At 55.7% G+C, this 22,879-nt stretch overlaps 8 protein-coding genes across 8 annotated transcripts; 4 read left to right on the plus strand and 4 right to left on the minus strand.

Annotated features, from left to right (window-relative positions):
- Nucleotides 1–613: 613 nt before the first annotated feature.
- Nucleotides 614–2,455, plus strand: CYP86A2 (Cytochrome P450 86A2; the record flags this gene model as incomplete). Its single annotated transcript, XM_066153489.1, has 3 exons — nt 614–1,013; nt 1,080–1,900; nt 1,955–2,455. 3 exons carry the CDS (start codon nt 614–616, stop codon nt 2,453–2,455), a joined length of 1,722 nt encoding a protein of 573 aa, XP_066007346.1.
- Nucleotides 2,456–3,341: 886 nt separating this feature from the next.
- On the plus strand, nt 3,342–4,939 carry vrtL-1 (Efflux pump vrtL; the record flags this gene model as incomplete). The annotated part of the gene is made up of 2 exons (XM_032020229.1): nt 3,342–3,558; nt 3,618–4,939. 2 exons carry the CDS (start codon nt 3,342–3,344, stop codon nt 4,937–4,939), a joined length of 1,539 nt encoding a protein of 512 aa, XP_031882579.1.
- A 485-nt stretch (nt 4,940–5,424) lies between these two features.
- On the minus strand, nt 5,425–6,769 carry CGGC5_v016248 (La protein-like protein; the record flags this gene model as incomplete). Its single annotated transcript, XM_032020228.1, has 3 exons — nt 5,425–5,575; nt 5,630–6,420; nt 6,482–6,769. The coding sequence occupies 3 exons, from the start codon at nt 6,767–6,769 to the stop codon at nt 5,425–5,427; spliced, it is 1,230 nt and encodes a 409-aa protein (XP_031882582.1).
- An 18-nt stretch (nt 6,770–6,787) lies between these two features.
- On the minus strand, nt 6,788–7,211 carry CGGC5_v016249 (uncharacterized protein; the record flags this gene model as incomplete). The annotated part of the gene is made up of 2 exons (XM_032020227.1): nt 6,788–6,807; nt 7,031–7,211. The coding sequence occupies 2 exons, from the start codon at nt 7,209–7,211 to the stop codon at nt 6,788–6,790; spliced, it is 201 nt and encodes a 66-aa protein (XP_031882581.1).
- A 411-nt stretch (nt 7,212–7,622) lies between these two features.
- On the plus strand, nt 7,623–9,469 carry CGGC5_v016250 (mitochondrial 37S ribosomal protein uS4m; the record flags this gene model as incomplete). The annotated part of the gene is made up of 3 exons (XM_032020226.1): nt 7,623–7,664; nt 7,838–8,395; nt 8,468–9,469. 3 exons carry the CDS (start codon nt 7,623–7,625, stop codon nt 9,467–9,469), a joined length of 1,602 nt encoding a protein of 533 aa, XP_031882583.1.
- A 1,497-nt stretch (nt 9,470–10,966) lies between these two features.
- CDC3 (Cell division control protein 3) lies at nt 10,967–14,649 on the minus strand (the record flags this gene model as incomplete). Its single annotated transcript, XM_066153490.1, has 7 exons — nt 10,967–11,602; nt 11,653–12,119; nt 12,180–12,452; nt 13,119–13,177; nt 13,447–13,454; nt 14,531–14,593; nt 14,644–14,649. The coding sequence occupies 7 exons, from the start codon at nt 14,647–14,649 to the stop codon at nt 10,967–10,969; spliced, it is 1,512 nt and encodes a 503-aa protein (XP_066007221.1).
- Nucleotides 14,650–16,663: 2,014 nt separating this feature from the next.
- On the minus strand, nt 16,664–18,576 carry aurF-1 (Monooxygenase aurF; the record flags this gene model as incomplete). Its single annotated transcript, XM_066153491.1, has 7 exons — nt 16,664–17,662; nt 17,719–17,788; nt 17,841–18,117; nt 18,172–18,202; nt 18,264–18,292; nt 18,349–18,480; nt 18,543–18,576. 7 exons carry the CDS (start codon nt 18,574–18,576, stop codon nt 16,664–16,666), a joined length of 1,572 nt encoding a protein of 523 aa, XP_066007223.1.
- A 1,554-nt stretch (nt 18,577–20,130) lies between these two features.
- Pla2g4f (Cytosolic phospholipase A2 zeta) lies at nt 20,131–22,735 on the plus strand (the record flags this gene model as incomplete). Its single annotated transcript, XM_066153492.1, has 2 exons — nt 20,131–20,676; nt 20,744–22,735. The coding sequence occupies 2 exons, from the start codon at nt 20,131–20,133 to the stop codon at nt 22,733–22,735; spliced, it is 2,538 nt and encodes an 845-aa protein (XP_066007222.1).
- Nucleotides 22,736–22,879: the final 144 nt, after the last annotated feature.

Genomic DNA, 22,879 nt, shown 5'->3' on the forward strand with positions numbered 1-22,879 from the left:
ATGTTTGTACTGCCACTGTGCGTCCAATCTAAACAGGAAGCTCAATTGGCTGTGGTAAACGGGCAGCAGTACAGGATGGACTTGGTCAAAGGATCTCGCTTCTGACGTCGGCGACCATCTTCGTTTCCTCGGAGTTTCCCAAACTTTATTTCAAAGCCATTAAGTCCGCCAACATCACCTGAATTTATTATACTTTGAGGGGCGGTCTCGAAACCTGGCAATTGCGTCTTTTGAACGGGAAGTGGATCAAAATGATATGACTGATCAGAATTGTGACGTTGAGTAGAGTTTGCCAGCATTATAAACCAAGGGCGTCGCATCTCACAACGCACTTACTTCAAGTCGGCAGATTTGGAAAGTATGTTCCTTGTTCCGCTTGGCCCCTGCGCATCTGCAACTCGTGCTTGGCATCCCGCAACTTTCGGAAACAGAAGTTGACTCGGGTTCCATACCAGGATCAGAGCTATGGGACAAGGGACCAGCTCTAGCTCGCATTGTCGACCGAAACAAGCACGATCACAGCTTCAAAAGAGATTTGCGCTGGGCACGCTGGAACGCATCGAGAGATAGTCAGAAGCAACCATTCTCCCCTTCGCTTCTTACTACATCACCAATGTCTTCTACTATTGTGATCGTATTTCTTTGCGCTAGTTATGCTCTATACTCACTGTTGTGCTTGATTCGAAATATTCGAATCGCCAAAACCATTGGCATCCCAGTGGTATGGAGCCCCATCAGCCCATTCAACCCATTTTGGATCATCTTCAATAAACGGCTGTCCCCGATTATCCAGCGTCTGCCCCTCAGCCTGGGAAGCTGGACTCAGCACGATGCGCTAAATTGGACCTGGGTAGACCGCGCTCATGGAGACTCACAAGTCCATGAGAAGCTCGGCGACACCTTCGCTCATGCCACTCCAAGAGAGATCGAAATACACACACGCGATCCTGCTGTCGCTGACGAGGTGTTACGGAAACGTGCTAATGAGTTCCCCAAGATAAGTCACTATGCCAGTAAGCTACACCCAAACTTTCTCAAAGTTTCCTCGAAGGGATATTGGCTGACAACCATCGTCAAAGAGTTGCTCGATTTTCTTGGAACGAGTCTTGTCTCGTCAGATGGCGAGGACTGGGTTCGCCATCGCAAAGCCACGGTCTCTACACTGAGCGACAGGAACAATCGACGTGTCTGGACCGAAACCGTCAGGCAGACGCAGCAGATGATCCAGCACTATTTCTCAGTCTCGAGCGGTCGCATCATTGACCCCGTAGAGGACGTTCGAGAGGTGTATCTCCACGTTTTCACAGGTGTTTGCTTCGGTGTCAAGTACGACTTCCGCCAAGCCGCAGAAAAATACATACCAGAAGGTCATTCACGCAGCTACAAGGACTGTCTTCACACCAGTCTCAAGGACTTGCTCATTCTCCGGCTGGTGCCAAAGTGGATCTTGGATCTGCCCGTCTTGCCACACAGGATTAGCAACTTTCGCGATTCCGCGCGTGAAATGCGCCAATATCTCGACGAGATGATTGCTTCTAGTAAAGAGGAGCTGGAAGAAAAGGGTACAAGAAGACGGACTCAGACGGATAATCTTCTAAGCTTCATGGTTAAGAGTAATGGCGAGATTGAGGCCGAGAACGCGAGTTCCGAGGTGAGCTTGAAGCGAAATTGTCTTACAGAGTCAGAGATCCGTGGAAATCTCTTCACTTACTCACTCGGTGGGCACGAGTCGTCCGCTCATACCTTGACTTTCGCGCTCTATCTCCTTGCAGCTCTTCCAAAAGAGCAAGAGTGGCTGGCAGCAGAGATCACGTCAGTCCTTGGCCAAAAGACAGATTGGCAATCTGAAGAATCATTCATGGAAATGTTCCCTCGCTTGAAGAGATGCCAAGCTGTGATGGTGAGTGCCAAAATAGAGCCTTATGTTTGACTTGGCCTCACAGGGTGGTTCCAGAATGAAACCTTGCGGCTCTTTCCATCGGTCACTGTGCTGCCGAAATGCACCGGTTCAGAGTCCACGACACTTCCCGTCAGCGGGAGCGATCGACATATCCCGCCAAGTGTCAATGTCTACGTTAACATGCCCAGCATTCAAATACACAAGCCAGTTTGGGGCCCGGATGCGACATCATTCAGACCAAGCCGTTGGATCACTTCATCACAATCACTTGCGGGACTGGAAAACGAGCAGCTCCGGGCTCCCCCTGAGGGCGCATTTCTGCCGTGGAGTGACGGCAAGCGTATCTGCCCCGGGAAAAGGTTCTCTCAGGTGGGCTTTGTGGCAGCGCTTGCGGCAATCTTGCTCAAGCATAGGATTGAAGTTGTTCCTGATGCTGGGGAAAGCATGGATGACGCGCGTAAACGAACGCTTAGAGTGGTCAACAACACGTATGCTGTCATGACTGTTCACATGTATGAGCCGTCATCTGTAAAGCTAGAACTTATCAAGAGATAGTAGCCGAGTTTACGGCAATTCAGTATTCAGTATCCACGGCTTTGACTTGAACTCTCGTTGTTTCGGGTTCTGTAAAGACGATGGTGACGACAGCGACGACACTGATGACGAGGAAGATATGCTTCCTCTCACTACAAAGCTCACATTTCTGCACAAAACGCTCTATGTGGTTAATACGGGGTAGAGATTAATGAATCAGACAAAGGATCGGTCTATGAGCTTAGTCCCTGAAGTTTCCTGTGCACGGTTCAGAATGAATCGCAACGACCTCCCACCGGCCCTTTCGCAACTCTTGCTTCTCGGCGATCGCCCACTTCAGTCCAAACTCAGAAACTTTCCAAGTGGAAAATCGTCTAGTATTAAGAGCCGCTCGGTTAATTCGGCATCCCTTGACATCTGGGCAGCTTCCACGAGGAAGCGTGAGCAGACGACTCGCGGCAAAAACAAGGGTTGCTGTGTCAGCGTTATATCAGCTCGATAATAGGTTTCGGAATACCTTCAGCCCTAGAGCTAAAAGAGTGGAAAACATAAGCATTGACAATTCGGCCGAAACGTGTATTGGGATGGACGGAGTTGCCCGCCGAAGGGTGTCAACAGGATGAAATATGCCCAGGGTACCTTCACGAAGAATCACGGCCGCATGTTTGATCACTTTTGGGCAATAATTGAAAGTCTTGTCTCAGGGTCTGTTTCTCCGCTGGCGAGAAGTCTCCCTCCAATGCATCTCTGATGTTGTTGCATTTATGCGTCCACCAACGCTGAAGTCATTCGGACAGAAACACTTTGCCAGTTTGTTTCTATCAAATGCTGCATACTCATTGTGTTGGGACAAGAAAACCCAGAAGACCCGGAGCAGTTGAAGCCTGAAGAAACATCACACGCATCAATGAAGCAAGAAGGAAACGAGGCTGTGGTAGAGCATGCGCGCTCCTCAGTTGAGGTCTTCTCTGCTCCTCCTGAGCTCGACAGACACTCAACTGGAGAAGACTCAGTCGCTGCTGAAGACAAACAAGAGCCCATTCTCATCACATGGAATGGGCCTAACGACCCCCGCAGCCCCAAGAATTGGCCTTCAAAGAAGAAATGGGCAGCAGTATTCTGTGGTAAGTTGGCTTGAAGTCGGGACATGACCGTCCACGTACTCACAAATCACCGTCAACAGTCTCATTTTACACCCTCCTCTCGCCAGTGTCCTCGTCCATGGTCGCGCCCGCCCTGGAAGCAATAGCCCACGACCTCACCATCCCTTCCGCCTTTGAACAGATCCTCGTCCTCTCTATATTCGTCCTCGCCTACGCCCTCGGGCCCCTCATCTGGGGCCCTCTCTCCGAGCTGTACGGCCGCATCATCATCCTCCAGCTCACAACCTTGCTCTACATGGCTTTCAACCTCGGCTGCGGCCTCGCTACCACAAAAGGCCAACTCATCGCCTTCCGCTTCCTCGGAGGTTTCGGCGGCTCGGCGCCCATGGCCGTTGGCGGCGCCGTCTTCGCAGACCTCTTCAATGCAGAGGAGCGCGGGCGGGCTATATCGATCTACTCGCTCGCGCCCCTCCTGGGCCCGGCCATCGGCCCCATCGCGGGCGGCTTCATCACGCAGGAGACCACCTGGCGCTGGATCTTCTACAGCACCACCATCTTCGCGGGCCTCGTCCAGGGGATCGGCTTGTTCGTGCTCCAGGAGACTTGCGCCCCGGTCCTTCTGGTCCGCATCAAGAACCGCCTCGTCAAGGAGACGGGCAACACCGCCCTGCGCACCGAGTTCGACAACCCGGACCGCACCGTCATTCGCGCCCTCGCTGGTGCTCTCACACGCCCCTTCCGCCTCTTCGGCACGCAGGTCATCATCCAGGCGTTGGCCGTGTACATGATGTACCTCTACGGCATTATGTACCTCGTCCTCTCCACCTTCTCGGCCCTCTGGACGACAAGGTATGGAGAGTCGACCGGCATCAGCGGGCTGAACTACATCTCGCTTGGCCTCGGCTTCTTCCTCGGGGCCCAAACATGCGCCAGGTTCCAGGACCGCGTCTACATCGCTCTCAAGAAGCGCTATGTCCCCGACGGCGGGCCTGGGAAGCCAGAGTTTCGCGTGCCGATGATGGTTCCGGGGGCGGTTCTCGTGCCTGTTGGGTTGCTGATATATGGATGGTCTGCGCAGTACAAGGCCCATTGGATCCTACCCAACCTTGGCGCGGTGCTGTTCAGCGCGGGCGTCATTGTAGGGTTCCAGGGCATTCAGGCGTTCTTGGTCGATACGTATACGAGGTATGCCGCGTCTGCCATCGGCTCGGTTATGGTGCTGAGAAGCGTTGCTGGGTTTGGGTTTCCGTTATTTGCACCGGCTTTGTACCATAGGCTGGACTATGGGTGGGGGAACACGCTGCTGGCATTGATTGCCGTCGGTATTGGTCTGCCTGGCCCCATTCTGTTGTGGGTGTTTGGGGAGCGGCTGAGAAAGAGGAGTCAATTCGCCGCTGGCTGAGGATCATCTCATCGCAGGTTGGAAGGTCTAATTGTCGTAACTCGAGTATCAATAAGGATGCGCGAACTACAAGGAGTTGGCTGATTTCCGCAATCATCAAGCGTGGATCTTGACAGGAGGGAAGCAGCGTATAAGTGGTACAAATATCTTGATTGACTATGATGACACCGCAAAAGAGCCGCAAGCCTGCTTAGCAGAGCAGCTGGCATTCTTGCACTTGCGACTCCAGACAGGGCACACAGTGAGGCGTTATTGAAGTAAGGCCACATGCTCATGCTATTTCCATAACAACCAGACCTCTAAGCCAGCTACCTAAAGCCAAGTTCCGTGAACGCCATAGACCGTTTGCCCTTCATTTTTGTCGAACGGGCAGGTGAAGCCAAAATAAATCGATTCCCGATAGAGTGCTTTTGTAAGTGGTATCTCGTTCTTTTTTCAGATAGAGTGTGCCGTTCGCGAGGTTGTTTCCATTCTTCTCACATAACCTATGCGGCGACCTCAGTCTTGGTGTCGACCTTCTTTGCCTCGGGCTGAGCAGCGGCTCCATCATCTTCACGGGCGCGCTTGCCGTTGTTGTTCTTGTCTTCCGCGACGGGCTCGCCCTTGTCGTTCGTGGCCTGAATAGTAGGCTTGCCGCTGTAATGAAGGTTAGGAAGATAGTCAACGGCCAAGTTTGGGGTGAAGACATACGCGTTGCGGTCGTTGCCGCGCTCATTGGGATCCCTGCGGTTCTCGTTGTCACGTCCGCCCCGGCGATCACCGCCACGGCCTCTGCCACGGCCTCCACGGCCACCGCGACCTCCACGGCCTCCCCTGAAGCCGTTCTTCTGGTCGTTGTCGCGGCGCTCCCTCCAGTTGTCCTTGTTGCTGTTGCCGCCACGGCCACCCCTGCGGTTGCCATCCTTGCCGTCCTTGCCCTCAAAGAAGCGGCGCGACGTGTTGGGCTCGAGCTTGCCAGCGTGGATGAGGGCGCTCTTCTCCTTGACGTACTCGGTCTTGGGCATGATCTTCAGGTCGTGCTCCTTCCACTTGGGCTTGGGGTCGAGGGCGAGGAACTTCTGAGCGGCCTCCTCATCGGGGAACTCGACGAACACGGAGCCCTTGAAAAGCTTCTCCTGGGTACGGCGGAGACGGACAGAGTTGATGGGGCCGAACTTGGTGAAGAAGGCCTCAAGGTCGAACTGAGTAGAGGGCTCCTCGTCGCCGAAGCCCTTGACGTAGACGCAGCGAGCGTTGAACCTATCGTTACCAGGGGTGTAAGGCTGCTTGCGCTGGATCGTCTCCTCTCCCTCCTCGCCAGCGATCACGAGGGCGGGGCTCTCCTTAAGAGCAGCGACAACGGCGGAGTAAGGCTGGAAGCGGCGCATGCGCTTGAAGGAGGTGATGGTCTTGAGAGGAATGGCCTTGTTTTCGAAGCCACCAGTGAGCTCCCACAGGTACTTGTCATGGGGCAAGTTGCTATCTGACAGGTAGAACTCGACCTTTTCGTCAAAACGTTAGCTCGTTTGTCAACGACAGGCATCCTTGCAGAGAGCGCCTTACCTGCTTGCGGATCTCCGCCGGGTCATCTGTCTCCTTGAGGAGCGAAGCATCAAACTTGACGTTGTTCGAGTGGTTCTTATCGTCGATCTTTGCAGTCGTCTTGAGGACCTCAGGCTCCTCCTTCTTCTCCTCGGGCTTCGCCTCGCTCTCTTCAGGCTTGGCCTCGGCCTCGGTCTTAGCAGGCTCCTCGGTCTTCGCAGGTTCCTCGACCTTCGCGGGCTCCTCAGCCTGGGCGGGCGCCTCAGCGGCGACAGCCTCGATGGGCTTGGTTTCCTCGGCGGCGCTCATTGTGTGGCGAGTCGAGATTCAAGTTGGAAAAAAGTAGTCTGCAGGAGGGACAATTAACGATGGAATTCCTCGAAAAAGAAGTACTCGGTCGGGAAACAATGACTCCGTCGCGTATGACTGGATGAGTAACACGGCGAGAGGTGAATTGAGGCTGGGAAAGGAGGAAGAATATTATGTGGCGGGGTACGGTCCTCGACCCCAAAGAGTCAGACAGCAGGGTAACGTGAGTAATTCGGAGACAGGGAAAAAAAGAAAGCTCACAGTTTAACAATCGGACCAATGCGATTCGGCGACCGTGGTTCGAGACGTGGGTGAGTGGGAGAAACAAGGCTGTGTTGCTGAAGAAAAGTTGCTTCGTTTCTCGTATGGATTTATTTGGCAGCGCGAGAAAGTAGAGAGCAGGCCGTTTCCCCAGCGAGGATTTTGCGACGAGAATTCGCATGCACGAGCAACAGCTCCAGTTTCTGCCGCAGCAGGTTGCGCGCATTCGATGCACACCGCCCGCAGCAGGCCCACTTGGTAAGGTGGGGAGACTGAAAAAATTGACCACACGGGTGGCAGGTGAAGGGTGAATCGCGAGAGGCGCCGGTACGTACCCGGACCACCCCATCCAGGGACTCTTGCTCCAAACACAGCCCAAGACTTTGCTGCTGCCTTAGGTAAGCCAGCGAGAGCTTTCCACCCCTCAAGCGCGCGTTGTGGGATGTGCGGTACGTACCGATTTCTTGTGTGCGGGAGATGCCGTTCCATCACCAAAAATTCGGTCTCGACGTTTCGTGCTCCTGAAGCTGTCGCCATCCCTCCGGCCCTACGAGTGCGATCACGTCCCCGTCGACACCACAGTTAGCCCAAGATGAGAGCAAGAAAGCCGAGGTGGTACAGCCTTCAGTCCATGGTATGCCCCCGAACAAACCATATTCCCCTCGCACGAGCGTCAATTGAAGCACACACACAACTTGGGAGGCCGCCCTCCTCGACCTCTACCTCATGCGATGCTTCTATCTATACCACGCCGCACACAACACCCTGGCTGTAAACAAAAACCGCTGACCACTATTCTACCGCCAGAAAGTCCGCCAGTCATGGAACAAATATAATCTATACAACATGCTGATGACAAGGCTCAAACCTTTTCGCTTTAAGCAAACTCATTTCCAGCAAAAATGGGCGGCCAAGTCACTCACCCGAGGCTACCACGGCGCCAACATCAAGGAGTCCGACTGGTCTCGCATGTTCTCTCGCCGCCTTTACTCTGCCGTTGACATGCCCCCGGCCTACCTCGCCAAGTACGACGGCTCCGAACAGGCTGGCGGCCGCGGTTCCGGCCGCAGAGACCTGGATGTCAACGCCGGCTCGTTCTCCCGCTCCGAGAAGGAGCGCAAACAGCGCATCATCTCAGACAAAGAGGACAGTCTTCCTTATGTCCACCCCGTCCAGGCCAGGAGGGACGACTTCGCAGAACTCCTAGGCAAACCCGTTAGGCATATTACGCCCTACATGCAAATGGCGTTTGCGCCGCTCGAGAGGAGACTAGACGTGGCCATCTTCCGTGCCATGTTCGCCAGCAGTACCCTCCAGGCGAAGCAGTTCTGCACACACGGCGCCGTCAAGGTCAACGGCAAGACGGTAAGCTTTCCCAGTCGCGTTGCACACACTCGACTCGGCCTTGACGACGACTAACACCGCCCCTCTTTTCAGATGCGCTATGGTGCCTACCTCCTGAACCCAGGCGACATGTTCCAAGTCGACGTAGACTCCGTTCTCTATGCCACTGGCCGACCCAAGACCCCCTTACACGCAAAGTGGCTCGCCGGCGAAGACTATGAAACTCTCCGGGCTGCAAAGAGGGAGGAATACCGTAACAAGAACGACAGCTCAGAAGCAGCTGCTGAAGCCCCGGCTGAGGCCGAAGCCGAGGCCTCCGAAGAGAAAGTCGAGGCTGAGTCTGCAGCCAAGGTCGAGGGTGAGGAAGCAGAGGGTGAGGGCGAGGGCGAGGTAGCCGAGGCCACAGAGGAGCTCACCGGGGAGCAGCGCGCCGCGCAGCAGAAGAAGCAGCTCAAGGGCCTCATCAGCTCCGCCAAGGCACTCCTCTACGACGGCAACGGCCTCAACCCTCGCAAGAAGCGCCAGCTCCGCGCCTTCACGAGCGAGGTCAAGCGCGCCCTCTCTCAGGCCGGCCGCACCGCCGAGAGCGCCACCATCAGCCCCGACAACGTCATTGACCACCTCTCCTCCATGCTCAAGGACTTCAAGCTGGAGGGCAACCAGGTCGAGGCCATCACTTCCCCTGAGCAGGAGCAGCAGCAGCAGGAGCAGCAAGAGTCAGAGAAGGCGGAGCAAAAGGTCAGCGCCAAGAAACAAGAGACCAGGGACACCATCAAGGAGCTCATCACCAGCGACGAGGTGCGCGAGGCTGTCAAGGGCCTGTCCCTGGCCGAGCAGACGGCTCTCGCAAGCCTGCTCCGCACCAACGCCGAGAACCCCATCGACGAGTCCAAGCCGTACTGGACTCCTTGGGAACCCCGCCGCTACATGACCCCCTTCGCCTTCATCCCTCGCTACCTCGAGGTGAACCAGAACATCTGCGCCGCCGTCTACCTCCGCCACCCCGTCGCCCGTCGTGGTTTCGCCGAGGTGCCCACACCCTTCTCTTACGAGACAAACCAGCTTGCCTTTAACTGGTACTTGAGGAGGCGGTAGACGCTTTGTTAATGATGTTTGGTTGGTGGATGAAGGACGTGGTGGTGGCATCGCCCCTGAGGAAGGGTCCAGGCGGCATTGTACAACAGGATATAGACCCCGAGCTTCTACGACCCGAATGTAAAGGCTTAGACGTAGTCTTATATGTACATCATCTTTGGTAGAGGAAATGAAAGACTCTGCCCTTCACCATGTTGCCCGTTACCTGCCTTTGCTTCTAGGCCAACCCCCACATTGCTGACCATGTGTGTGCTACTTGGGATGTGTTAGTCGTCGTCAACATATTCTGCAGAGTTCTAGCAAAGACACTGCCCATTTTGCCTGAAATTTTCATGTCCTGCATCGAGAAGTTTCCAGACGTCAAGTAGTAAAAAAATGGTAGAAAGACAGCGATGGCAGACACGACGATAAAAGAGGTCACGAGGATAGAAACGAGAGTAGAGACACCGGGAATACAGGCGCGATGGTAGTTGAAATACGCTCCGCCCAGCTAAATGTTTTTGCCCTAGATGTTCATCGCACTCAGGGTCTTCGGTTTTCTTAGGCGGATTGGAAGGCAACGAGCGTCAACTACGAGACATCAGTCAGGTACAGGCAAGGACACGAGGAAAGCGTCTTGACAATACTAACCTCAGGTATAGCTAATTGACCTGGAAGGGTTTAGGAATCACGACGATAGAGACGGCAAGATAGACAAATTCTGGGAAACAACCCTTTTCGAACCACACAGGAACTAAGCTAACAAAGAGAGTAGACGTCAAGGAAATCAAATGCCAAGTAAGTGAAGACGCCTGTCATGCCAGACCGTCTCCTACCCCTCCCTCTCCGTGACCTCATCCGAGTAAAATACAACATCAAGGGGTAATTTGCTAGACATAAGTGGGCTCCTCCATCCACCGTGTGCCTCTACCCGCTCACCACATTGTGCGTCCACAGCGAGAGATATTAGCTGGTTCGACACCAGAAGGCGGCAAGAGTATTGAGCGTGGCGTCATAGATTATAAGAAAACCCTATTCCGAGTGGCAAGTCTTTGCGAAAGAAATGAAACCACGAGGATACTCTGCTAGCGCAAATGTGTTCGCCCAACCGACCCCATGTTTCTCCCCGAGGTCCTCCTCTCCCATGTCCGCCACAGTATGATAGGATGCGGCAAGTAGGACTACTGTTCCCGAGAACGCCTCATCGCCAGAATCAAGCCTCGCAGAAGCAATGACTCCTCGTGTTTGCTTTCGCGTCTTTCCCTCCATAGTCGGCATCAAAACCCCTTGCACGACTGCTTCGCAAAGACTTTTTGGTGATGTTGGGTTTCCGTAAGTGATTAGATGAGGGTTGTGATTAAAAGAGGTCGAGAGAAAAAGGGGTGATAAGAAAGAACAAGAAGAGAACCGACAAAGAGGCGCGTTGTGCTGGTATTGTATGGGCATCATGGGTACTTAGACATGGGTCGTAGAAAGAAGAATGCGAACAAGTGGTGTCAAGAGACCGGCAAAGAAGTCTTAACGGAGCGAGAAACCCTTCCGCTTGCCTTCCTTCTCGATGGGCCGGCCGCTTTCGACCCTTTGCTTCTTCTCCTCGAGCTCCATGCGTTGGCGCTCGAGCTGCTCCTTCATCTCCCTGTGGCGTGAGTAGAGCTCCTCTTCGCTCTGCTTCAGCTTGCTCTCCTTTTCGGCGACCTTCTGCTGGAAGACCATCTTCATCTCGGCCTCCATCTTGGCGAGCTTCTGCTCGTGCAGGTGGCGCTCCTCCTCCTGCTTGACGGCGGGGTTGACCTCCTTGAAAACGCTGGGGTCCTGGGACACGCCCATGCCAATGAGCTTGTCGGTACGGTAGTTCTCGTACAGGCTGTTGTTGGTGTGCTCCTTGAGCTCCTCCATGTGGGTGCGGATAAGCATCTGGCGAAGCTTGACGAAGTCGCAGTGCTCCTCGTTGTCGACCTCAATCACACCCCAGGGGTATGAACGGCCGCGAACCTTGCGTCCATCCGCGTTGGTGATCTCGTTGGTAGCACCGACAACAGCAAACGGGACCTTGGACATGATCTCGTTGTTCTCAGCAATGGTCTCCTCATCATCGAGCTCGTAGCGAGGGCCCTCGAAAATCTGGATACCGTGGTACTTGATGTCGGACAGAATCTGGAGAGGTTAGATTTTGAGCTGTAGGGGGGGGATTGAATGGGACATACTCTGGACTTGAAGTTGGCAATTTCCTCGTCGGTGAGGGTGTCAGCCTTAGCAATGACGGGGATCAGGTTGACCTTGGTGTGAAGGCGACGCATGACCTCAATGTCGAGAGGCTTCAGGGAGTGACCAGTGGGCTGGATGAAGAAGACACAGGCATGGATGCGGTTGTCAACGATGTTCATGCGATTGACCTTGTTCTCGGCGTCGAGGTATGCGTCGTAACGCTGCTCGATGTTGTCGACAATCGGGCGCCACGACTCGTCGTTGTTGACGAAGTCGCCAAAGCCGGGGGTGTCGACGACGGTCAGACGGAGGCGGACGCCAGCCTCCTCAATGTCGGCGCTGATGGACTGAATGGTAACAGTCTTCGGGATAATGTCGAGGCTAGGTCCCTTGCGCTCCTTGGGAGGGTAGAGGGAAGTGTTGAAGAGGGTGTTCACAAGGGTGGACTTTCCGAGGCCAGATTCACCTGTACGCCACTTGTAAGAGAGTGTTCAAGACGAAACGAAGCTGTCTAGAAGAGACTTACCAACAACCATGACGTTGAAGTTGAAACCCTTGCGGACACTCTTGCGGTGCCATTGGTTAGGCAGGTTAGCGAAGCCGACATAGCCCGTCAGCTTGCGGCGAACAATGTTCCTAAGATCGCTGGAAGGCGCCGCCATAGGGGGCACAACACCGCCAGCTAAGGACGCGTTAGAAATGGCTTCTTCGATCTCGTTCGCAGAAACAAGCTTGCCGGCGGGGGGCGACGCCGGCGCCGCCGAGGGCGGCGGGGAGGTAGCAGGAGAACCTTCGGAGGCTATTTATGCAATCACGTCAGCGCTCATGCTCGTACCGTAGTAACGAGTGGTAAGTATGTTTGGCAAGGCATAGGCAAGAGGATCTTCTCTAACCCGGTGACCGTTCAGAGACTTGTCTGGCGGGATCGTCGTTCTCTTTGCCAGGTTGTGAAAGCCGACTAGCGGACGACGGACCGGGCTGTCCGTCGCTGTTGGGTTTACCCACGTCGAGCATGGAACGAACGATTTGAACTTTTGTCGTGGGAGACGATCCTGCGTTTGACTGCTGTTTGTTTTTGATTGTGAAATCGGCGTCCGTATCTCTCGACCCGACGGTCTTGCCCTTGCCCTTGCGGTCCTTGGAGGGCTGGTCCAAGTTGTAGATCATTGTGTATGTCGTTTTGTTGGGGTACTCTGAGTAGGGCAGGTTATATCTCTGGTCTACCAATAAAGGACCAAAAAAGGGGAAACCAAGAAATGGTAGATGGTGGAACGGATGTGGTCGGGTAACGAGAAGTGAGGTGATGTTGTTGAGAGATCCTGAAACTCAATCGATCCGGAGCGGGAGGTAGAAACAGTCCAACGAGGCCATGTGGTCGTTGCTTGCCGCAGATTGATCCAGTATCCTCTTGCCTCGCCTTGCCATAGTCTCACAATCTTCGTCTCCGGGAAGGAAGGGGGCTTACCCATATCGAATACGCGGGGAGCAGTCAAGGTTGAGAAGGAATTGGTCGAGAAGAAAAGTCTGGGGAGCGGAAGAAAGAGTTAGCTATGCCGCAAAGATGGAAGAGGCTCGGGGGAAACAGAGATGGAGTAAGGAGGTGAGGTGGACAGGGAGGAGGAGGATCGGGGGCAGAAGGACGTGAGGAGACCGCGCGGCAGCAAGATCAAGCCAGACGGTCGAAAGAATGGCGCGAGCAGGAGAAATGGGGTGATGGGATGGGATATTCTCCTGCCTCGTGGTCCATGGCAAGAGGTATTCGCAGAGAAATCGTGAAGGAAACACGTACGTACCTGGACGTCTACGAAGTAGTCGCGTGTCAAGGAGTGTCGCAGAAGGGGAAAAAGGTTAACGAGAGAAAGGGGGCAGCAACGTCAGGAGATGGCGATGGACTGCAAAGGACAATTGGGGTGGGAATTTGTCGAGCCCTGAGGGAAGAGATACTGACGATGCTCGAAGCAGTATCGATGATGTCGAAGGGGAAGGGAAGAATCACAACCTCAGGGAGAGAGAGTGTGGTGGTTGCGAAAGGTGTGAGGTTAGGTAGAGTAGGTCGGTCAGGTAAGGTAGGACGACGAAGGTACGACTACGTTTTAGGTGGAAGGGGAAATTTGGGGTGCGACGAGGACAGGAAAGATTTGGGCTGTGCGGTGCGACCCCGTCCCGTTTCTCCCACGGTGGCAGACAGTGCAGAGCATGTGCAGCGTCCCTTCCCTTTCCTCCCCAGTCCTCCTCCCGTTCACGCTGCTGCTGCTGCCGCCACTACCTAGGTACCTAGGGACCTTGGGACCTTGGACGGCTGCACCTGTGCTTCGGCTCCCGTTCGCTGCATGAGGTGGTGCTGGCAGCCCAGATGCTGCAGCGAGCTGCCCTTCTGTTTCCAGTGGCACCGTCTGTGTACAGGGACCAGCATGTGCTGTAAAGGTTGGGAGGGTGGCCTGCTGCTGGCCGCTGCGTGGTTGACGAGCACGTTGCTGTTCCCTTCTCGCTGGGAGCAAAAGGGGGTTGAGCTGTCCTAATCCCAGTCTGGCTAGCTTGGTTTGGGTGGGGTAGGTGGCAGGGGTATTGGATGGAGAAAGAGAATTAGAGACCGGGGCTGCCTTCATTGAGAGCCTCTGATTGGCTTAGGAGTGGAGGTCGTAATGAAGCATCAGGAAAAAAAAAACCGCCAAAAGGAGGCCCTTGGAGATTGGGGACGACAGACTCGAATTTCATGAGGACGGGGGAGATTTGCTCGGTTGACCCTGTGGTTCACAGATGGTTCACAGATCGCATAGCAGACGGACACAAGGAACGGTTGTTCAACGGAAGACCCGACTTGTCGTTCTAGATGCTCACTCTTCCCATACATAGCCAGCCATCCGTTAGTTACCTTACCTGGAAGGCAAGGTAGCTGAGGACCCCTTTATCATGCCCGTGCTTGGGGCCTTGGGCGGCGGACTACGCGATAATCTAATCCTGCTCTGAATTCGTACACGGCATGGCCTTACCAGCATGTCTGCTCCACTCGCATAGTGTTTGCCGGCAATGGGGGCCAACGGAAGAAACAATCTGGGGCGTTTGGGCAGCCTAGGCTTTAGCCTCCCTCGACGGACGACGTACGGATACCCTCTGGGCTCTGCCACCTGCGTACGGATACCCAACAATTCAATTCGCAGGTGTCCGTGATGGCTTGCGACAATGACAGGTGAACCGTCAGGGTGAAACGACACGCACCGGTTGAGTTTTTCAGAGCCGCCTTCTGTGCTGTGTCCCATGTGCATTGGTGGCCGATGTGCATAAAGTCCTTGCCTTTAAGGTACTGTCAACAATGCGAGCAAGCTGCAAACTTACGTATTCGGGCTTTGGGAATGGGACGAAAATGAGATGGCCCAGCTGCTGGCTAACTCGCTGTACTCTTTGACGAATGCCTCTGGCTGCCGCCATTACTGAATCCCACTGCCCACCTACCTACCTTGAGTGCCTCTGGAAGTTAAGTCGCCTCAATGTTAGTAAGGCAGGTAGCATGTTCTGCTGGCGTGTGGCAGCAGACGCGCTCTGATTAGGCGTTCGTGAGTGTGGCGTCTGGTCGCATTGAGAGCCAGGAAAGCATCAAACCGACCTCCAATTTCCACGTCTCAACCATGATCCATGGGACGAAGAAACAGCGACACCAGCACCTGCGCCAGGGCCACCGTGGATTCACATTATGGATACCCAACTGAGAGTGGACTGTGGACACGGGATGCACCTGTGGACTGAGGTGCCCGGTGCAATTGAGATTCTGCTCGGGTGGAATGGAGACGCGGGAAATGGGAAAACGTCGGCCGTCGGTCACAAGTCACCATCATCTGCAGATATTCTGCTCTTTTTCGACCCGTCAACCGTCAACCCCATGCCCGCCAATGCCTTCAAGTTCCTCACACAATTTTTTGACAAATTACCCGTCGTCTCAATGCGCCTCAGGCAGCCGACCCAACACGAAGGGGACCTCTTTGGCATCGCGGGACGTACCTTTAAGCGAGAGCCGGCTCCCGGTCGGCGGTGGATCCTGGCTCCAGCTAGGCAGGAACGGGAAAATGTTGGTCCCGATGCACAAGCCACTTCCTGACACCGACCTGCAAGCTCAACCCCGGCTCCATTGGCTCCTCTGATATGCTGCAAGCTTCATTCACATCAGGTCTTCACACCCCTTCATCTGCTTGGCCACTTTTACTTGCAGGAAACCCCCGTGTGCCTGCAGGAGCAGTCCCTGGATCGCGACCACACCAACAGAAGCCCTTCCGCCAGCTGCCAGGCCAGCCAACAAGTCAGCCCAGTCAAGCCTGCCTCTGCTTCCCGTCGGGGGTTTGGGGGTCTCTTCCCATCGGAACTTGCCAGTCAGTCGTGTCTCCAAAAATACCAACACAGCACACGACGTCTGCCGAAGACTGATCCCCGCCGCTAGCTGCACGGAACGGCTCCCCAGTGCACCTATGCGCAGCCACTGTTAGCCATCCACATCATGGCCTTACACACCTATCACGCTGCCCATACGAAGGAACTGCAATCGTTGACACTTGCATGTACGAGGTAGTGCTGGCGACGACGTTTCCCTGTTTCTTGCGACGGGAATGCTCCTCCATCGTGCCAAGTGGCGTGTCATTAGCCCAGCGGATCCTACGTCTCGAGACGATAGTGGTTGCTTCGTCTATGATTTGCGTACTCACGCAGTAAACAAATACATCGGTCCAGCTGGTCCTGCAATCGCAAGTCGACAGGCCAGACTGCAGGATCAAGCCAGATAAGAAACCTGATGCAGGTCTGGCAGCCCGCTTTGCCGTGTCTCGGGTCTCACTGTCTCGCCCAAACACCTTGCGTCCGTTTCGTTAGCCCGTCGACCGCATTGGCGCAAATCTGCCCGACAGACAAGAAGCAAACACGACCAAAAAAAACTCAAGATATCTATTTGGTTGGTTGGCACGCTCGCAAACACCAATCAATCCCGCGCCATTTTGTTTCTCTCTGGCAAGCCGTTCTTTCAACTCTCCATCAAGCCGTCTTTTTCTTCTCTTTCTTTGGAAACATCTTGTCTCTATCCTCGTTGACTTTGATGATGGCCTCCCTTGCTCCCGGCCACGTCTTCCGCTTGCCCGTCTCGAAGAGGCGGTAGATATGCGGCGAATAAGCCCCCCACGCTACCAGCCGGTAGAACTCCCGGTCCTGCCACCAGAACTGCCACCCTTTCCAACCCCAGCCCAGGTACTCATACATACCGGTGCCTGCCATCTCGTGGACGAATCTGAACCACGGATACTGTTGGCCAGACCCGAGGGGCGCTCCGGCAAAGGCTCGAAACCTTTTCCAAGTCCACTTTTGATACGCTGCGGTGCTGCGGCGCATCTGCCCCGTGGACGGCAACGACGAGTTGCCCGCCCACACCTGTGCGATAGCCATGGCCTGGAGCTCGCGATATGATGCCGCATTGTCGCCTACAGTGCAGTAGCTCACGCAAGCGAGAGAATCCGGGTAGTCGATGGCAAAGATGTTTTGGTACAAATTCGGGAGGGGCGGGGCCTTCGGATCCGGGGCCGGGGTGTGGGACAGGTCCGCCAGAAGTGAGAAATCCGGCCGGTACCCGGTAGCCGCGACGATGACGTCCACATCCTCGATGATTGTCCCGTCGTCCAGCTGGACGGACTTCGGTCCCACGATGCGCGTCACCCCGCGAACCGACTCGGCACGGCCTTCTCGGAGACGCGAGAATAGATCATCGTTGACCACGATGACGCTTAGGCTGAGTTTCAGACTGGGCGACGGCTCGAACCCCCAGCCTGGATCCTGTTCCCCGAGGATCATGGAATTCTTCTTGATGACAGACTCGGTAAGGAGACTAAATATACCCGGGAGGAAGTGCTCCAACCAGTGGCCGAAACGAGAAGTACGCCACGACATCACAGCATCTAGAGGGCCGTCTTGATTCATGCGAGGAATTATTTTCGCACCTCGTCTGTGTGACAGGTATACTTTCGAGGCGTAGTCTGCAAGTTCCTGGTGATCGCATTAAACAAGTGAAGTCGAATCAGCCGACCGGGGCGCACACTCACCACGACAGTGTCACAGGCAGTATTTCCAATGCCCATCACGACCACATTCTTGTCTTTGAGCCCCTCTGGCCTGTTCGTGATATTAGCCAGTTCCCGGCACATTTCAACCCAGGCCTGCTTACCCTTTGTAGGCTTGAGAGTGCATGAATTTCCCCTCGAATTGGTCCAGATTCTCAATAACTGGATATACCGGCGTTGTCTCCGACCCACTAGCAAGCACAACTCTGTCAAACGGCCGCGGTGTCGCTTCGCCTTTGACATGCACCATCCACTTGCCTTTCTCCCTGCTGATCAAGTCTATATCCGCGTTGAACACGATGTGATCGTAAAGCTCAAAGTGTTTGGCGTACATCTTGTAGTAATCAGACCATTCCTGCGCCGAGATGTGGGCAGGGTAGTCTATGCCGCCGTCAGCTTCCGGGAGGTAGAGCTGTCCAAGACGAACACACTTACGATCAGGAAACGGAAAATCGGACATGTACGACTGAAGACCCTCGTTAGCTGCGCGTCAATGCCAGGATGTGTTTTCTTTCTTCTGCACTGACTATGAATTTGCTAATCTGCGACTTTGTCCCTGGACACGGTCAGCTTGATCGGCCTTGACATGTTGGAATTGTGGTCTGCACTTACACGCCATCGCCGAGGTGACGGACGGGTCATCCGAGAACGTCCACAAGCCTCCCACATCAGACCGCTTCTCGAACAGCGTCACGTCGAAGCCGACCTCGCGAAGCTCTTTCAGTGCAGAAAGACCCCCCGGTCCTGTTTGGCTCGGATATCAGTCCGGGCACGTGTCTTCTTTCCGGCTGGGGAGGATCACGCACCTGCGCCGATGACGGCAACCGTTCCTCGGGACATGGTCAGATTGGTATATCACCAAAAACGGGTTGATTCAGGGAACAGATGTATGTTGTGGCTGTCAGATGCGGATGCAGTTCGAACGACAACGTTAAAATAAAAGAAGGCTCGTCGTCGGGGGATTTTAAGTATAAGCGTCAGCACTCGCTGTGGCAAGTTGGGCCGGTGGGCGGCTCCCGAGACTAGCTCATCCCGGGTATCTGGATAGGCACTCCCGTCGCTGAATTTAATGAAGTGAGGCTGCACACGCCGGAATCCGAGAGCAAAAAAATTGAACAGAGTTGGACTGTCAGCCCATGGGTAACCATAACTAGCTGAAGCTTGACTGTTCGGGTGAGAGAGCACTCGGGAGCGGGGTTGAAATCCAAGGCTGTCGTTGAGTTCTGATGCCTCCAGCGTTACACGGCATGTCCAATACGCTTCGTTCTCCCCATTTAGCTGCATCTCATTCTGGTCGCCAGAATTTTGTGCTTGACATTGATATTTAAGCTCCGGTTAATTACAAATGTAGAAGTCAATCCCGCGGCGGCAACATTACCTGTAAATGGAAGCCTAGAAGCTACGTGAATGCGATAAAAGAGCTATGGGCTTCAGAGTATCCAGTTGAGTTTCTATAATCCAGCTACAATTCCGAAACTCGTTTTTGGCCGTGGAAATATGAAGCTTGGGTCCGGTTCGTCCGATGAAGCAGATCGCCAGTTGGGCCACAGCTAAGATGGCAGCTCTTTGACATCCCGACTTGGCCCACGGTTAGGCCTTGGTTGACACACATAACAGAAGTCCTCTTGTTCTCCCCTATGATCACTTGCAAAGTCATCTGCAGATTCTGCGTGCTTCTACTGCATGGTAGACTCAGACACGCAGCGCGCCGTGACGATGACAGTTGAGGCCCGTCATCGTCACATGGCAGAAGGCGACAGAGGGTCGGGCGACAGGTCGCAGGCTCCACAAGCTGGGCCACAGCGGTGCGCAGCGGACGTTCAGGTCCACCAATGTAATTGGCGAATCAAGCCTTCCGGAGCATTTTCAACGGACGGTGGAGATTTCCCTGTCATAGCGCGGGACTTGTGCTGCACACGACGGACTCCCGGCGGGCACAGGTATCGTCTTAATCCCATCCGATCAACAGGTCCGCAACCTTCAAACCCCCTTGCCTGTCCTTGCTTGCTTCTGATCCACCGATTTCAATCATGCCTCAATGATGTCAACAGCAGACCAGGGTCAGCAGAGAAGTTGTTGAGTTCACAGCCTCGCGCCTCGTCGCTGGCCGCGCGCTTTTCTCCAAAGGGTTTTTTCATAATTCTCTCATTGCGAGGGAGTCTCCAAGAACAAAAACTCTTGATACCGAAGAAAACCATGAAAATCCCGCCGCAGCCGTAGAGCCCATTTCCACAGCTCTGGTATTGAACCAGCACAACACTCTCAACACCACACCAATCTTTTACCCCCCGCGCCATTGCTGATCTCCAACCAACACCCACGACCGCCAGGGCCCGTCCGGCCAGTCATGTTCCAGACCTTCAGCCTCAACTCGACGAACTCAAGATCGCCAAGATGAGGTTATTCACGGCGTACTCCCGCCAACACGCCGCCGCCCTGCTCCTCCGCCGCGCACCCGCAGCGGTCGGCAAGATGAGGAGCTTCCACCACGTTACCCTCGGGCGCATCAGGACACATGGCCTCCTACCCCGCCGCAGGCCGACGCTGCAGTCGCGACAGTCGCAGCACGGCTTCTTCACGGCCAGCGACAAGGGCCCCGAGGGATCCGGCAGCAACAGCAACAACGGCAAGAAAAAGGCAGCTACCACCTCTCTCCCCGTCGCCGTGCTCACCGGCGGGCTTTTTGTTTGGTGGCTGTACCCGTCTGACGACTTTCAGCGCCTATCGATCGCGCCGACGGACCAGCAGAGCGCCGCCCCGCGCGGCGGCGCGCCGGAGCAGAGGAAGGCGAACGAGACGGCGTGGTACAACTTTGCGCTCAAGTTTGAGAACCTGTCCGATGCCACCGACGTCGAGTGGACCGCCGACAAGATTGTCGGGCTCATCTTACCGGAATGGTCCAAGGGGGTCCCCGGGTACATCCGGAAACTCCAGAGAGAGGTGAGTAGTCGCCGGCGATGAGCCGGTCCGGGTTTTGAGTTGGGAAGAATGCTGATTTGTACCCAAGCTATCCATGTCACCCGGATCTCTGGCTGATGAGATTTGGCAAGAAGCTCATGATCCCCTCATCAATCCAGAGGTGCAATACAGCGCCCGGGTGAGGGTATCCAATGACCTCTGCGATGAGGAAAAGGAGTTCCTGTCGAGGAGAAAGAGGGTCACGACAATGGCCCTGGCCAAGTACCTCGACATCGACGAGAAGGACGTCCACCCCGAAGACGTCCCCACTATCGCCATGTGCGGCTCAGGCGGCGGGTTGAGGGCCCTCGTCGCCGGCACAGGTTCCATGCTCGCTGCCGATGAGGACGGACTCTTCGACTGCGTTACTTACACCTCTGGTGTCAGCGGCTCATGCTGGCTTCAGACGCTGTACCATTCGTCCATCTCGCACGGCAGCCTCGGCCGCGTCCTGCAACATCTGAAGGCCCGGGCGGGCATCCACATCGCCTACCCGCCAGTAGCCTTCCAGACTCTCCTATCTGCGCCGACGAGCAAGTACCTCCTCAGCGGCATGGTCGAGAAGCTAAAGGGCGACCCGAACGCCGACTTTGGCCTCGTCGACGTTTACGGCTTGCTGTTGGCGGCAAGGTACCTCGTCCCCAGGGGCGACCTCGAAGTGAACGACCGGGACTTCAAGCTCTCCAACCAGAGGGAGTACATCAAGTACGGGCAGAACCCGCTGCCCATCTACACGGCCGTCCGCCACGAGATCCCAGACGTCGAAGTTGACGGCGCCGTCGGCGCCCCCGCCACCTCGGAGGCAGCCAAGGAAGTCGCGAAAAAGGAGGCCTGGTTCCAGTGGTTCGAGATCACGCCCTACGAGTTCTTCTGCGAGGAGTTCTCCGCCGGCATCCCTACGTGGGCCATGGGCCGCCGCTTCGACAACGGCGTCGACGTGCCCCCCGAGGAGGGCTTCCACCTACCCGAGACCCGCATGCCCTTCCTCCTCGGCGTCTTCGGCAGCGCTTTCTGCGCGACCCTCAGCCACTACTACCACGAGATCAGGCCCCTCGTCCAGAGCCTCACCGGTTTCGGCACCCTCGACGAGATGATCTACGGCTACAACGAGGACCTCAGCAAGGTCCACCCCATCGACCCCGGCACGGTCGCCAACTTCGCCTACGGCATGGAGGGCAAGCTGCCCAAGACCGCGCCCAAGAGCATCTTCGGCACCGAGTACATCCAGCTCATGGACGCCGGCATGTCCAACAACCTCCCCATCTACCCGCTCCTCCGCCCCGGCCGCGAAGTCGACGTCCTCGTCGCCTTCGACGCCTCCGCCGACATCAAGACGGACAACTGGCTCGCCGTCGCCGACGGCTACGCCCGCCAGCGCGGCATCAAGGGCTGGCCCGTCGGCGTCGGCTGGCCGAAGGCAGGCGAGTCCCCCAAGCAGGTCGACGACGAGCTCAAGAAGGCCGAGGCCGCCTGTTCCACCGAGGCGGACCGCAAGCTCCACGACGCCCAGCAGCACCAGATCGACCACCAGGCCGAGCACCCACACCCCACCCCGGACGAGGACACCGCCAAGGGCCAGGCCGCCAAGTTCACCCCCGGCGACCAGGAGTCCGGCGAGCTGGGCTACTGCACCGTCTGGGTCGGCACCACGCAGGAGCGGTCCTCGGAGCCGCCGCCGCCGTCCAAGGCCATCGACGAGCGCTCCTCGTGGCAGCTGATGGAGCCCGACGCCGGCATCGCCATCGTCTACCTGCCCTTCCTGGCCAACCCGAAAGTACCGGGGATCAACCCGGGCACGACGGACTACCTCAGCACGTGGAACTTTGTCTACACGCCCGAGCAGATCGACAACGTCGTCGCGTTGGCAAGAGCCAACTACGCTGAGGGGCGGGAGCAGATCCGCGGCACGGTAAGGGCGGTCTACGAGCGCAAGAGGAAGCTCAGGCTGGAGCGGGAGGAGAAGGCGAAGAAGGACAGGTACAGGAGGCTGGTGCAGAGGGGCATGGCGCACAAGTTGGGAGAGGGTGATCAGTTCAGTTGAGCAGCTTCGTCACTGGAGTTTTTGGTAAAGGGGAAGAGTTGATACCCGGGGAAAAGAGAGGGAGCTTTGTGTGATAAGGGGTGTACGTCGTTTGTAATATTGTCAGAATAGCCAGCTGTCCTAATGATCAGATTCACCTACTCT

Source organism: Colletotrichum fructicola, assembly GCF_000319635.2.
Source record: "Colletotrichum fructicola Nara gc5 chromosome Unknown KSG_Nara_v1_contig10, whole genome shotgun sequence".
In the NCBI taxonomy this organism is placed as follows: Eukaryota; Fungi; Ascomycota; class Sordariomycetes; order Glomerellales; family Glomerellaceae; genus Colletotrichum; species Colletotrichum fructicola.